The sequence below is a fragment of the Neolamprologus brichardi genome, chromosome 19 (assembly GCF_056152115.1).
Source record: "Neolamprologus brichardi isolate AB-2024 chromosome 19, ASM5615211v1, whole genome shotgun sequence".
NCBI lineage: Eukaryota > Metazoa > Chordata > Actinopteri > Cichliformes > Cichlidae > Neolamprologus > Neolamprologus brichardi.
The window spans coordinates 15,677,527-15,691,962 of record NC_142122.1 but is presented as its reverse complement, the minus strand read 5'-3'; the positions used below and the strand labels follow the sequence as shown (position 1 = coordinate 15,691,962).

Sequence of the window (14,436 nt, the reverse complement as noted above, 5' to 3'; positions counted from 1 at the left end):
CTGCATTGGGATATTGAACAGATAAAATAAACTATCCAGCGATCGTCTCTGTTTCTCTCTTTGTAAACAAGCAAGAAGTGTTGTGTTTAGCTGCTGGAGGTGCAGGCGAACTGTTTGACTGTTCCTCTAGTGTTTATAAGCTAAAAGCCTTCTGGCTCTGATTCTATACTTGAAGGGTAGCATCACATTTTGTATAATACACTTGTTTACGTCCCTACACAGAGTAAGCCTACAGACACCATGTCCGAGGATTAAAACTGCGAGGGGTGGGGGGGGGGACTAGAGCAGTTTTACATCTCTATTCACTTTCGTCTACCACAGCATCAACAAAAGTGAGTGCTGACATGGTATTCAAACCACACTGTCCCAGGTGACAGTCTTGTATTTTGCCAAATGTGTCTACGGAAATTAAAGAGAAGTGTGATTGGCCTTTCCATCATGGGCTCAATATCATGAAGACAAAGTACCCAGGAGGTCTTAGACCAGTTCCTTTAAAATGTGCGGAAAGATTTTAAACTGGTTTTAAACATGTTACTAACTCCAGCTCAAAATGCAATTCTCAGACCTTTGCTGACTTCGGTTTAGCATAAGATCAAGACTGGAAAAGAAAAAAAACGTTCACAGTACCTAGCACGAGGTCCCATGCATATAAGATTACCTCTTATGGCTTTATAAAGGCTTAATTAGTGCAGATTCTCAACTGAGGACACAGATGTGAAGGTTAGCCTATTGCACCACCCATTTACATGGCATAGCCTCTAAGTTACTATGGACACTCCAACTTTAGTGTCAGATTAGCTTGAGGCTTAGAACCGAGGTGAACTTGGAAGATGATGTCATTGCGCCTGCTGGATGGTTAGGCCGAGCCATCAAACCTCTCCATGAGCCAAGTATCCATCAGTTTGGCACAATGCTAAATCCCCCAGAGCGCACATGGCTCCTGCTCCCAATCTTTATAGCCTTCCACTACCATATCCATTCCCACAGTCAGTCCTGTCAGTGTGTTTTCATTGTTAATGCGCAAAACTGCATCAAACACACAACCAAAGTATTTCTTCCTGCCTGGTGTTGTTGACAGGTATGGTGTTGAAACAGTGCTCCTTTGGCCTCTCATTCTCTCTCATGCCATCGTTCTTTTAAAGCCTTCTCGTACACAAAGTTGTGTTTCATTCTGTATTTTCGCCCCTTCTTCTATGAATCACCAGTGGTCCAAGTCCAGGGGCAAAAATCTTTTTCTATTCTTTCACACATTTGATGGTGAAGGGGGTGGAGGGTGTAATAAAAATTCACCATTACACCGATGGGAGCTCCTTTCCCAGTTCTACTCCTTTTTTGTGAATGGGAAATGATTAGTAGTCCTCCTCCATCCATCTACTCCTCCCCATCGGCCTCCCTGCTATCCCCCTGCCTGGGACCTCTCTGACCTCAAACTGAATTACACTCCAGCTACACTTCACCCTTTTCCCTCCCTCTCACACTAACACATAATGCCTTTTCAGCTTGTCTCTGTTTTCTCTAGCATTCTGTGCTTGGCTTGTTGAATCTGACAAACTGACAGAAATAAAAGTGCACCACTATTGTGCGACTTTATCTTCTTCTTTCCTTTTCTCTAAATGCTCTCTGCTATCTGTTCAGCTCATTTCACGACCACAAGGATGACCTACGTAAGCGCCTGTCGTACACCACCCACAAACTAGAGATGGTGGAAACTGAGTTTGACTCCACTCGGCAGTACCTCGAGACAGAGCTGCGCCGGGCCCAGGAGGAACTGGAGAAATTTACAGAGAAGCTGCGCAGGTGTGTGTGCTTGTGTGCATGGCTTTATGAGGTGGCTGCCTTTTTATTTATGCATTTTGTGGCACAACTTTCATTTCCTGGTTTTAGCTTAAGAAGCATATTGAGTCTACATATTTACAGTTTTCACTTTTATACATTTCTGTTGCTTTTTAATTCTTTGACAGTCAATTATCTGGGTCTTTTCCAGTATTTTAAAAGACTTCTCGCAGGTGGTTTGAACACCACCCCGTCATCCTCTTCTGCTTTTTAGTTAGGTGGTGGTGGCTACAGGCTAAGCAGGGTATTCAGAACATCTGCCAGAAGTCTGAATGAAATGGCCAAATAGCTTTGAGCTGATAGGAAAGCAACGGTAACTCAAATAACCACTAGCAACAACCAAGGTATGAAGATAAGCAGCTCTGAATGTTAAAGACTGAAGCGGATTGGCTACAGCAGCATAAGATTACACTACTCAAGGCACCATTCCTATCAAGCAACAACAGGAAACTGAGACTGCAATTCACCCTGCTCACCAAAACTGGACAAGAGAAGACTGGAAAAGTGTTGCGTAGTCTGATGAGTCTTGAGTACTGCAACATTCAAAGAGTGGGTTAGAATTTGGGATAAACAGCATAAACACATCGATCCATCCTACTTTGTGTCAACAGTTCATGCTGATGGTGGGGTAATGGTGTCTGGAATATTTTCCTGGCACACTTTGGGCCCCCGCAGTATTCTCATAACCATTATTTAAACACCACAGCTTTATTACCACCACTTTATGACCACAGTGTATCCATCTTCTGATGGCTGCTTCCAGCAGGATAATATACAATTTCACAAAGCTCAGATTATCTCAAATTGGTTTCTTGAACATGACTGTGAGTTCATTGCATCTAAATGACTTGCACAGTCACCAGATCTCAGTCCGACAGAGTACCTTTGGCATGCTGTGGAATAGGAGTTCTTCAGCAGGTATTGGAGAACCTGGAAAACCTCCAAACAAATACCCTAACAACACGAATAGGGACTTTACTCCAGGATTATCCAGTTCCTTACCATATTGCTAAGACTGAACTCAGCCACCATACAGAGGGAAAGCATCTTGACTTGCTTTATGATTGCATTCTTTTGGTTGTTACCAAGGGCTCATGACCATAGGTGAAGGTAAGCTCTCTCTTAACTACAGCAGTCCAGTACAATGCCCACAGTGCTGTTGATGTTGCAGCAATCTGCCAGTACATCCTCACTTGGAACAGCTCCAGTGGATGCCAGAGGCACATAAATGTGAACTACATCATCAAAAATCAAGGATGCAACTCCGACTTTCCCAAAACAGACACCGTCCTATTCACAGTGTTGGGAAGGTTACTTTTAAAATATATTCCACTACAGATTACAGAATACATGCCCCAAAATGTATTTTGTAACATATTCCCTTACGTTACTCAATGAGAGTAACGTATTCGGAATACTTTGGATTACTTAATATATTATCAAGCTTTTTACAACTACATAAATGTACTATTGCTGTGTGATTTATTACTATTACTGAAGGTTACTCGCCATACCAATACCAACTAATTTTTTAAATCTTAATATAAAATGAGTAACAGTAGGGTGGACATTACGTAAGGCTGCACTTTTTGCAGTGATTCCGTATAGTAAACTATTCCACGCGTATATAAAACAGGTCCGCGGCTCTGAACCGTGGTAAAGGAACCTCTGGCTAATACGTCGGGTTTGTGTCGGGCTCGTACCCAAAAACTAGCTTTACATTGTTGTCTGGGTCAACTTTGCTAGCGTTAGACAGAGAGAGGCGTTGAAAGGCTGCTCCAATGGAACTTATTGTTTTGGAGGAAAACACGAACACAGTGTACAGTCGAGTCTTAATATAACCATATTTTGTATTTTAAATACGTAAGTACATGTATTCCGTTACTCCCCATCACTGCCTATCCATCATTATAGTATTTAAGTCCATATTGGATGAGTTCAAACCTTTATGACAGTAAAAGTAAACTAGAAACTAAAACTTGATGTGTAAAAAAAATTATTTTAATTAAATAACTAATTAAAATTTTAAATAAGACTTTTGAAAAAACTAACGATTTTGTGAACTGGGAAAATTAACTCAAATTAAATAAAAAATGCAGAATTCATAAAAACCTTAGTTTTAGTGTTTGTTAGTTTAATAAACATTTTATTGCAGTGTACCTGATGAGGTGTTGATGGACATGTTTACTGAAGATTCTTCAGTTCAGTAAACATGAACCTATAAAAGTGAGTAAAATGCAGCTGAAATATAAAAAAATCAAAGGTTTACTTATTCAAATAGTGAATATTAATCATTAAAGTAAAGTGAATGTGTCATGATCTGAGGAGCTGGCATATCATATGTGTGTCGGGATTCAAGGAATGTGGAAACCCAAGTGCAGACATGCATAGGCAAATAGAAGTTAAGTAAAGACGAGCCATTTATTTAGGAAACAGGAAGAGAATTAAGTAAACAGAACAATAATATACACATGAATTGACTGAATTCAATGGAATTGACACATGAGGAAGGGGGCACAGCGTGTGTCAGACACTTAGCTCAAGAAATACAAGACAAGGGACCAACTACATACTGGGAACAGAGATAGTACTAAGACAGACTGGACACAAAGGAAAACTAATTAAACCAAAAAAACAAGTGCTAAAAAGGCAAATAACTAAACTAGGAAGCACTGGGGAGAAATCATGTCCAGATGGAGAGATCAAAATAGACCAGAAAACAAAGTCCCAGGGACAGGCCTGTCCAGCTCCCCCACAACGCAAGCTCCAGGGCAGATGTCAACATAGTCAAGTCATTTCTGGGAACCAGTCGCAGAGCCAGAGCTCTGGCAGCCAGCCATGAGGGAGCCCGTAGGCGACACTGACGACCCCTCCAGTGACTTAGGTGGTACTTTGATAAACTTAAATGTCTTGATAAACTGTGCCTAGGTGGCCTGAAGTCCTTCAACACTCCTGATACAATGCATGCCAGTCATATTTCGCAAGTTACACAATTTTACTTCATAACAAAGCTCAGTTTGTTCATGCACCTTCAATATGAGTAACAGTGCTCAGTGTTCCCTTATTATGGCAGGTTTTACTACAGTTATTTATTCACTATGGTGTGAGCCACTCTCTGTCAGCTCTACTCAGTCATTCCCATTTATGCTCCCTCTTTAGCTTGTCAAATCTCTTTCAGACCTTTGTTTTATGATCTGTCTTTGCTTCTGATCTCTACTGCCCACAGTCTCCAAATCTGTCTGCTTAATGGAGCCATAAATGCTAGTTTATCAACACTCTCTTTGGCCTGAGAGCTAATGGGAAAATGTAATACAGAGCTGAGAGGTGACACGATAAAATTAGAGGAATAAGTTAACAAATATAAAGTCAGGGGCATGTTACATTAAGCATTAAGCCAATGCAATGGTCTACTTAAGAGCAAAACTGATAATAAATACTAATATTATCAGTAAGGGAAAAGAACAAAATGATAAAAACTACACAAAATGAAGAAACAGAATTTAAAAGGGAGGAAAAAACTTATGTGGTATTTAACTATAAAGTCATAGTCATGCTTCCTTATTCTTTTCATATAATATTTATAGATGTAAAAGTTTTTTGTGCCCACTTTTTATGTGTTAGATTCCCCTGGTGTTGCACTTAAACATATCATCAGCCCTTTTTGTGGTGTTTTAGTTCAGCAGATTTATAACCACAGTGATCCTTAAGTCTAAGTAAGAACTTAAGATATCCTGCAAATCCCATCTGAGACTTTCTGTCAGCGCACTGATGTTGTAAATTTTTTATTCCTCTAAATTTATGTACAGATCGCCGCTGCTTGTTTTGGTTTACGAACAGTAAAACACTCTTTACTCGTCATATTGTGCAGTTTGCATTTTTAAGTGCGTTAACTTCTCCGTTCGGTTTTTTTGCAGGATCCAGAGTAGCTATGCAGCTCTTCAGAGGATCAACCAGGATTTGGAGGACAAGATGCACAGGGCGGTAAGAATCCCCTGCTGAAGTTTTTGCAAGTTTTTTTTAAAACCTTGCGTAACTGTATCTTTCATTGACACTGAAGCATCCAGTTACATAAGGTTACATATAGTACAAGCGCCACTAAAATCGTATTTTGTTTTGTAAATCATGGTGGAAGGTATTCTTTATTGTATTGGAAAACATCACAGTGTTCTTGATGTTTTCCATATGGACATTAAAACTATGTAATTTCACAGTCTGTACAGTTATGAAAAGTTATTTGGTAAGCCGAACACATCAAATTAATTTTACATCATGGGCCACATACAGCTCGCTTTGATCTCAAGTGGGCCGAACAAGCTAAACTCTCCTTTCTGTCAGTGTAAAGATGTTTAACTGCACATTTAATTCCATTTGGTATGAGAAAAAGAAGTGCTAGTTCAGCAGTACGTCTCCGTTTTTTCTACATGATAAAGAAATGCTGCTGTAACGAAACACAAATAAAGTGCAAATAAATAAATGTTTAAAAACAGAAAATGTATCCAAATAGAAAAAGAGATAATAAATAGAAATTAACAATAAATCGTGAAAAAATGGGAACTTTTCTATATTTGGCTATGTCAGAGTTGCTTTGTAATACGCTTTATGCTTTCACCATAAACAAATTCCTCTGGATTTCATATGGAACTGGACCGAGGCCATATCCTCCAAATGATCTCAGTTGTTCTGGTCTTGGCACCTGAGTGTGATTACCATGTTCACATGTACCCATATATATATATATATATATATATATATATATATATATATATATGTATGCATGCATGTATGCATGTATGTATGTATAGATAGATAGCTCACCCCTGCGGGCGGTTAATCCTTCAAGCTTGGGTCCTCTACCAGAGGCCTGGGAGCTTGACGGTCCTGCGCAGTATCTTAGCTGTTCCCAGGACTGCGCTCTTCTGGACAGAGATCTCCGATGTTGTTCCCGGGATCTGCTGGAGCCACTCGCCTAGCTTGGGAGTCACCGCACCTAGTGCTCCGATTACCACTGGGACCACCATTACCTTCACCCTCCACATCTTCTCGAGCTCTTCTCTGAGCCCTTGATATTTCTCCAGCTTCTCGTGTTCCTTCTTTCTGATGTTGCTGTCATTCGGAACCGCTACATCGATCACTACGGCCGTCTTCTCATGTTTGTCTAGCACCACTATGTCCGGTTGGTTAGCCACCACCATTTTGTCCGTCTGTATCTGGAAGTCCCACAGGATCTTAGCTCGGTCATTCTCCACCACCCTTGGGGGCATTTCCCATTTTGACCTCGGCACTTCCAGGCCATATTCGGCACAGATGTTCCTGTACACTATGCCAGCCACTTGGTTATGGCGTTCCATGTATGCCCTGCCTGCTAGCATCTTGCACCCTGCTGTTATGTGCTGGATTGTCTCAGGGGCATCTTTACACAGCCTGCACCTGGGGTCTTGCCTGGTGTGATAGACCCCAGCCTTAATGGATCTTGGACTCAGAGCTTGTTCCTGTGCTGCCATGATTAGTGCCTCTGTGCTGTCTTTCAGTCCAACTTTGTCCAGCCACTGGTAGGATTTCTGGATATCAGCCACCTCCTCTATCTGCCGGTGGTACATACCGTGGAGGGGCCTGTCCTTCCATGATGGTTCCTCGTCTCCCTCCTCTTTCTTGGGTTTCTACTCAGGGTTTCTGCTGCCTGAGGTATTCACTGAGCACGCTGTCAGTTGGGACCATCTTCGTGATGTATTCTTGGATGTTCGTTGTCTCATCCTGGACTGTGGTGCTGACACTCACCAGTCCCCGGCCTCCTTCCTTCCTCTTAGCGTACAGCCTCAGGGTGCTGGACTTGGGGTGAAACCCTCCATGCATGGTAAGGAGCTTTCTTGTCTTTATGTCAGTGGCTTCTATCTCCTCCTTTGGCCAGCCTGTTACCCCAGCAGGGTACCTGATCACAGGCAGGGCGTAGGTGTTGATGGCCTGGATCTTGTTCTTACCGTTCAGCTGACTCCTCAGGACTTGCCTGACCCTCTGCAGGTACTTGGTGGTTGCAGCTTTCCTAGCGGCCTCTTCATGGTTCCCATTCGCCTGCGGGATCCCCAGGTACTTGTAACTGTCCTCTATTTCTGCAATGTTGCCTTCTGGTAGCTCGATCCCCTCAGTTCTGACTACCTTCCCTCTCTTTGTTATCATCCGACTACACTTCTCCAGCCCGAATGACATCCCGATGTCATTCCTGTGTATCCTGGTGGTGTGGATCAGTGAATCGATGTCTCGTTCACTCTTGGCATACAGCTTGATGTCATCCATGTACAGGAGGTGGCTGACAACTGCTCCGTTCCGTAGTCGGTATCCATAGCCAGTCTTGTTAATGATCTCACTGAGGGGGTTGAGGCCTTTGCAGAACAGCAGTGGGGACAGAGCATCTCCTTGGTAGATCCTGCACTTGATGGTGACTTGTGCTATGGGCTTGAGGTTGGCCTCTAGTGTTGTCTGCCACATCCCCATTGAGTTCCTGATGAAGGCTCTCAGGGTCCTGTTGATCTTGTACAATTCTAGGCATTCCAGGATCCAGCTGTGGGGCATTGAGTCATAGGCCTTATTGTAATCAATCCAGGCACAGATTGGTCAGTCTGGTCTTGCAGTCTCGGCTGACTGTTCTGTCTACCATTAGCTGGTGTTTCCCTTTCTGTGCCCCGCTCATGTATTGACCCATGTGCCTGTTTGTCTTAGCCGATATGATGCCTGACAGGAGCTTCCATGTAGTACTGAGGCGGTAGTTGGATGGGACCGGTCCCTTCTTGGGGTCCTGGGGTTCTTGGGGTCTTCAGCAAGTAGGCGTGAACCCTGTCGGGGCTTGGTGCTGTCCAACTCTTCATACTACAGACCCTTGCAACATAGGTGTTGGGTCTGTGTTTCCACAAGCCCCGCTAGTTTAGAGACTTATTCATCATGAAGAAAACAAGACAGTCACCAATCGATCGATTTACTTGCAAGGGAGGCCTCGTCGGTGTCTACCACAAAATGACCACAATGACGGCCTCCTCTTGCTGCCTTTTATTGGGAAAACAGTTCACACAATACACATCACAGCACCTCCCTCCGTAAAACCCCCCTTGGTTACAAAGACAAGGCACTATGTGTGTGCACGTGTAGCTTTCCCCTATTTTTTTCTCCCCTTAGCTTTCCCCTTCCCTGCCTTTCACAACACTTCTCACCCTAATATTTTCATGTTTTCAAAAACATATTTTGGTAATTTCAGTGTTTATGTAAAATATTTGCTCACCCATAAAAAAAGAAAGTTGGAGTAAAGGTTTAAATACGGTTATCCATTCATAAAATACGATACTCTGTTAAAGATCAAGAGCATTTTTGTTTTTTTCCATCACTTAGCAACATGTAAAGACCGCTGACACATTAATGCATCAGTAATTACTGTGTAATCCACCAAATGAAATGCAATAACAGAACATTAACTTGCAGCAGATAAATGTCCATTTTCTGGTATTTCTACTGTGACTTAAGTAAAGGATGTGCATTTTTTTTTTTTGAGCTATAAATATAAATGGGCTTGTTCGACCTTCAGGCTGCATAACTACATTTTCAGCCTCTCTCTTTCTCTCCCTCTGAGCTTTCACATTTCCTGATCGCTGTGCCTGTTTGTATTGATATTAGCACGAAGTGCAGAATCCTAATGGTGTATGTAAGTACCACAGCGGTCTCCCTAAGACTCTCATAAAAGATGTATGACAGTGATGGGGATTTGTGAGCTCAACCACATACTTGTATACACACATGTACGCAGTAAGCAGGTTTTGACCCAAAGCTTGACCTGGAATCATCTCCTTGAGAGCATCAAGTCCTGTTACCAGGAGACCATTACTTATAGTTTGGGGTTTTTTCAGAATTTCCTCTTCCTGTCATAGATTAGAGTTGTAGAAAGACAGCAGCAGAGATGTGTTTACCAGTATCTGTTTCCTGAGGCTTCAGCTTTGTATCCTTAACAATTTCTTGTCTTTTCAGTCCAAATATTATAATGTTGTCTAACAACACACAAGGTCACAATTGGGCTGCTGGTTTGTTTGTTTGTTTTTTGTCTAGTGCAACTCCTGTTAGATTTGTTTCTTTTAATTTTATTATATTGTTCCCTGGTGTAGAAATGCCACAATATATTTGACAATATAACATTATTGTTGCTTTATGATAAACAGTTTTATTTCTTCTTTATTTTATTTTTGGAGAAATTGTCTTTTTCATCAGTTTGGCACAGCAGAAGATTTATCCCAAATTAATTCAGCCTGAGAAAAACACACGCAGAGTCACAGTTCTGTGAAGTATAGACCACAGATTTAGTCATTAGATTCACAAGCCACATATAGTCCTGTTGTCTCACATTATCCGAATCAATTAAAGTATTTTTTAACTCAAAACTGTTCCCTTTCATTCAGTGTTAAGTGTACGTTCTGAAAACACACATATATTAAACCACCTAGTAAATAATAGCTTAAGAAAACAAGCAGAATGTCAACAACATGTCCCTGTTCTTTGACATTCAGTAAGTAAGTCTACTGTCATTACAAAGAAATGCAAATGGCTCAGTCAAAGGCACAGCTCCTTGACTTAACCATCTTACTTTTCTGTGACACGGCAGGCTGTGGGTGATGTCTTTGCTTTTGTCAGTTCAAGGGCTGTAAAACTGATGATGATATTTTAGGTCTGTCAAGCTGTGATGATCGTAGACCAGTGATTTAACACACAAATAACTACTGTTTGAATATGGTCAGGTACAAGGACTGGACTGAAAATGAGTGATAACGTAGCCAATGTCTGAATAAAAATTCTAAAAGACCTTCAGAAATCCTGGAGAACGACTCCTCCACCACTGTAAAATATTACAAGAAAGTCTAAGTCTTTGGAAGCCAAATGTAAAGAAATGAGGGGGTGGTTCAAAACTTTTGTTTCAGCTCCAAATATAATTTAAAGTTTCCAGGTGAATGTGTCAAGAAACTTGATAAAGCTATTGTCTGACGTTGTTTTTGATGTTTCCCGACTGCCAGTCAAAAGAAAGTATGAATGCAAATGCAGATTTCTTGTGTCTGTAGCTGTACAGTCTAAACTAAGTGTAATATTATCCACACCCATGTGTTCAAATGTAAATTAATGACTCTATTAAATGTTTGGAGTCATGATCAGCAGCCTCTATAGAAACACAAGATGCAAGGACTTCAGATCTTCAAATGCAGTGATCATAATAAATAGCAACAATAAACTACAGTGTGATCTTATACAACCAGATAATTTATGAATGATGATGACACTTACGCTCGCCATTCTGTGTCTCTCGTCTAAGAAATGAGAAATCTGCTGTAATCGATTTCAACACACCTGTTCAGCAGCAGAGCCACTCTCATCTCGCTCAAAGCAATTACATGATCAAAGACAGGGAGAGCAATCAATGTCCAAAGTAATTGGTCTTAGCTGCCTCGCAACCCTGTTAGAAAACTATTACAGCTAACTGCTGTCCTAGTCACCTCAGCAGCAGCTGTCCAATTGCATCAGGTTGAGAGGTTTCCCAAGTATTTTCCCAGCTTCAGCTTTAGGACTTAAAAGCCAGAATCAGTGAAAAAGATGAGCCAGCTCTACAGCAAGGCCTGTCTTATGACAGACTTACAGTATCTTGATTAGCCTGGATTGTTATCTCATCAAAGGTTTGATCCATTTGGCTTGTCTGTGCAGCACACTCACTGATAGAAGAAGATTCTGTGAAATTATTAGAGAAGTAGCAACAAGGTTATCGAGCCTCGGCGGATGAAACAGGGAGATAAAAATGTCTATAGTCAGCTGCTTTTCATCTCGCACTTAACTTGTCCGTTTTCTTTCAGTTGTTATGAGGCTGTTGGAGTCTCATTGTAAGATCAACTTGCTTTGATGCTTTTGATCATGTAACAGATTCTTCAATTACATATGAAGTAATGTCATCCAGTTGTGTTGGATTTGGAAATGTTCAAATTTTCTGAGATTTTTAAAGAGTTGGCATTCCTGACACGATGAGCTTGAAAGTTCATTTTATACACCTTGGAAACATCAGAAGAAAAAATATTCTAACTTACTTCAGTAGCTGGTTAACAACAAACAAACTGTCACTTTTTGCTGTCCGCATCTGGAAATGATTTCAACTTAATTTCATTCATCAAGAGGTCATTTCTTCCATGGCAATAAAGCACTTCATAAAAGCCACTAGAAAACCCCTGAGTCTATCCAGACTTCCTTGATCTAGCTAACTGTAAAAGACAGTGACTTGAAGAGACTCATTAGCTTAATTAGCTCTATAAAATCTCTGTGATCTATGTTTGACCAGGACTTTTTATGTTAAATGTCATTACATCTCGCTTTCCTTCAAGTGAAGGGTAATGTGGAAGTTTTGAGCCACACCTCTCTTCTTTCTGTTTTGCTTCCAAGGAGCCAAAAGTGGTCTGCAGCCCTAGTTTTCCAGGCTTTCTGAAGGGCATTCAAAGTTTTTCTGTGAATACTGGCTGCACATAAACACTGAATTTGTTCCTATTTTAATATTTGTCTCTACAAAAAGAAGACATCAATAAAATAATGCTTTTTCCACCAACAAGGTGATTCCCAAACAGGCACACCAAAAACATGGTGTGCTGTGTACTTCATGGTGTACTTCAAAAATTTGAAGTAACTTTAGGAAACAGAAAAGACAAGAGAAGAAGCTGTCAAAATAACAATTATCTCCTACAGATGAACAGTATCTAAAAGTCAAGTCCTGGATTTACCTTCAGGTGATCCACCTTCTGTTCACCAAAGTCTCGTTAGAACTGGTCTCAGTGGAAGGATGGCTGTAAAGGAACCATTCTTAAGGAAGGGAAACATGGATAAAATGTTGAGTTATGCAAAATTGCAAACAAAAAAAATTGTGAATCCTATTTTATTTTTTTTTATCAAATGGTTCTCAATATGTATTTTTGAGTGTTTACAGCCAAACCGTGAAATAGTCTCCACCTTGTTTTATATATATAAAACAAGGTGGAGACTATTTCATGGTTTGGGTCTGCATTTCAGTCAGTGGTTCTTGGTGTGTTGTCAAAAGTGATGGAATTATGAGGCTGTATTTCAATATGTTTCAATGAATCGCTGCATTTATTTTCCATTTTCTCAGCAAACATTAAAGAAATGAGAGGTGGATCAAGACTTTTGCACAGTATTGTAATTTCCCCCCAAAAAAGGCATCTCGTGTTTACGCCTATTTAATATGTGGCCAGTGGTATGTTAGTAGATATGCAGAAATAGCCAAACAACAACATATTTGTTTTTAATAATTATAATAAGCAGAAGCTACAGTGAATGGTATTGGTTGTGGCAGATAATGGAGGTTTAGTCATGCGTGGTAGTGGGCAGTGAGATGTGAAAACTGTAATAAATCAGAGCAATCATGAAATACAGTGCTGTATATTCAGTAGATAGCCACTTACACCAACATCTGTCCCACGTGATATGCAGTCTATTACTGCTGATGTTTGGATCTAATAGTTATTGCTTTGTCACACTTCTGCCATGAACAGCATAAATGCCTTCAGTGTGTTTCCATCCTACAGTCACACACATCAATGCATTCTGCTCATGTGAAACTCTTTTCAAAGGGATTGTCTTTCAAGCAGAGGGCCTTGGTGTAGCAAATCGGTCTTCATGGCAGGAGACAGTATTGGGATTTTTTTTTTTCTGAGACAGGGCCTATTGGGATTGCTATTTCTTTTGATGTCATGTCATGCAATGGCATTTCAAGGGGGGAATATATTCCTTTGTAGAAGACAGACCAGGCAGGCAGTGACAAAAGCAGTTCCAGTCAAATCAGACACGTAATTAAAAGTTCTGAGAAGCCTGAAATGGCAAGGTCAACTGAAAAACAATGATGACTAAAACTAATTCATAAAGAGCAAAGCAAGTGATTAACACCTGGAAGAACTGGCGAGATGTAGGCTGTGATGACATTGGTATAGCTGTGCTCAGTAGTTGTAGCCAGCGTGGATCAAGAAGGACATTGCTGAAATATCGCTTTGACAGTCCTAGCGTTAGATGAGTTATAGCTTGGTGGCTGTTAGACTGTTTAGTAGGAATTCAAATTAATCTTTGAGGCTCACCCAGACAGTGCTGGTGCAAGCAGAAAATACATATTTGCATACAATTGTTAGTCAAGTAAGCTTTTGCCTGTGTTACCCAAAATATCCCTCAGACTTCAGAACAGAGGAAAGTTTTAAAATTCAGACTAAATACCGAACAAACAATAACTACAAGAAATGTAGACTTCATATACTGCCCGTACTTATAACTGGATAATAGGCTTTTATATAGGTTTTTATATGATATATATTATTTAAGTGGAGTACTTTTTCTTTTATTTATTTGGTTGGATGATCCTGCATTATAGTGCTGGAATTGTTAAGGAGCTGTCCATGGTGCTGAAAGTCTTGTTTCTCTTTTCTCCGTTGACAAACTGACAGGAAATTGAGGTCTTACTCCTAACAGAGATTACATCTTCTTCATCTGTAACTGTCATCCCAAAACAAAAAGGTCTGTTGTAGTTTGACTTAAATAAATAATATTCACATTCTA

The 14,436-nt window shown here is 40.6% G+C and overlaps 1 protein-coding gene across 2 annotated transcripts in view; it reads left to right on the top strand.

The window, feature by feature from the left end:
- The window catches only part of begain (brain enriched guanylate kinase associated), a 54,162-nt gene that overhangs the window by 23,123 nt on the left and 16,603 nt on the right, over positions 1–14,436 (top strand). For both annotated transcript variants that reach the window (XM_035911013.2, XM_006798525.3), the window contains exons 3-4: positions 1,636–1,797; positions 5,748–5,814. In XM_035911013.2, coding sequence (XP_035766906.1) covers positions 1,636–1,797; positions 5,748–5,814 — 229 coding nt within the window. The remainder of the gene's footprint in view (positions 1–1,635; positions 1,798–5,747; positions 5,815–14,436) is intronic.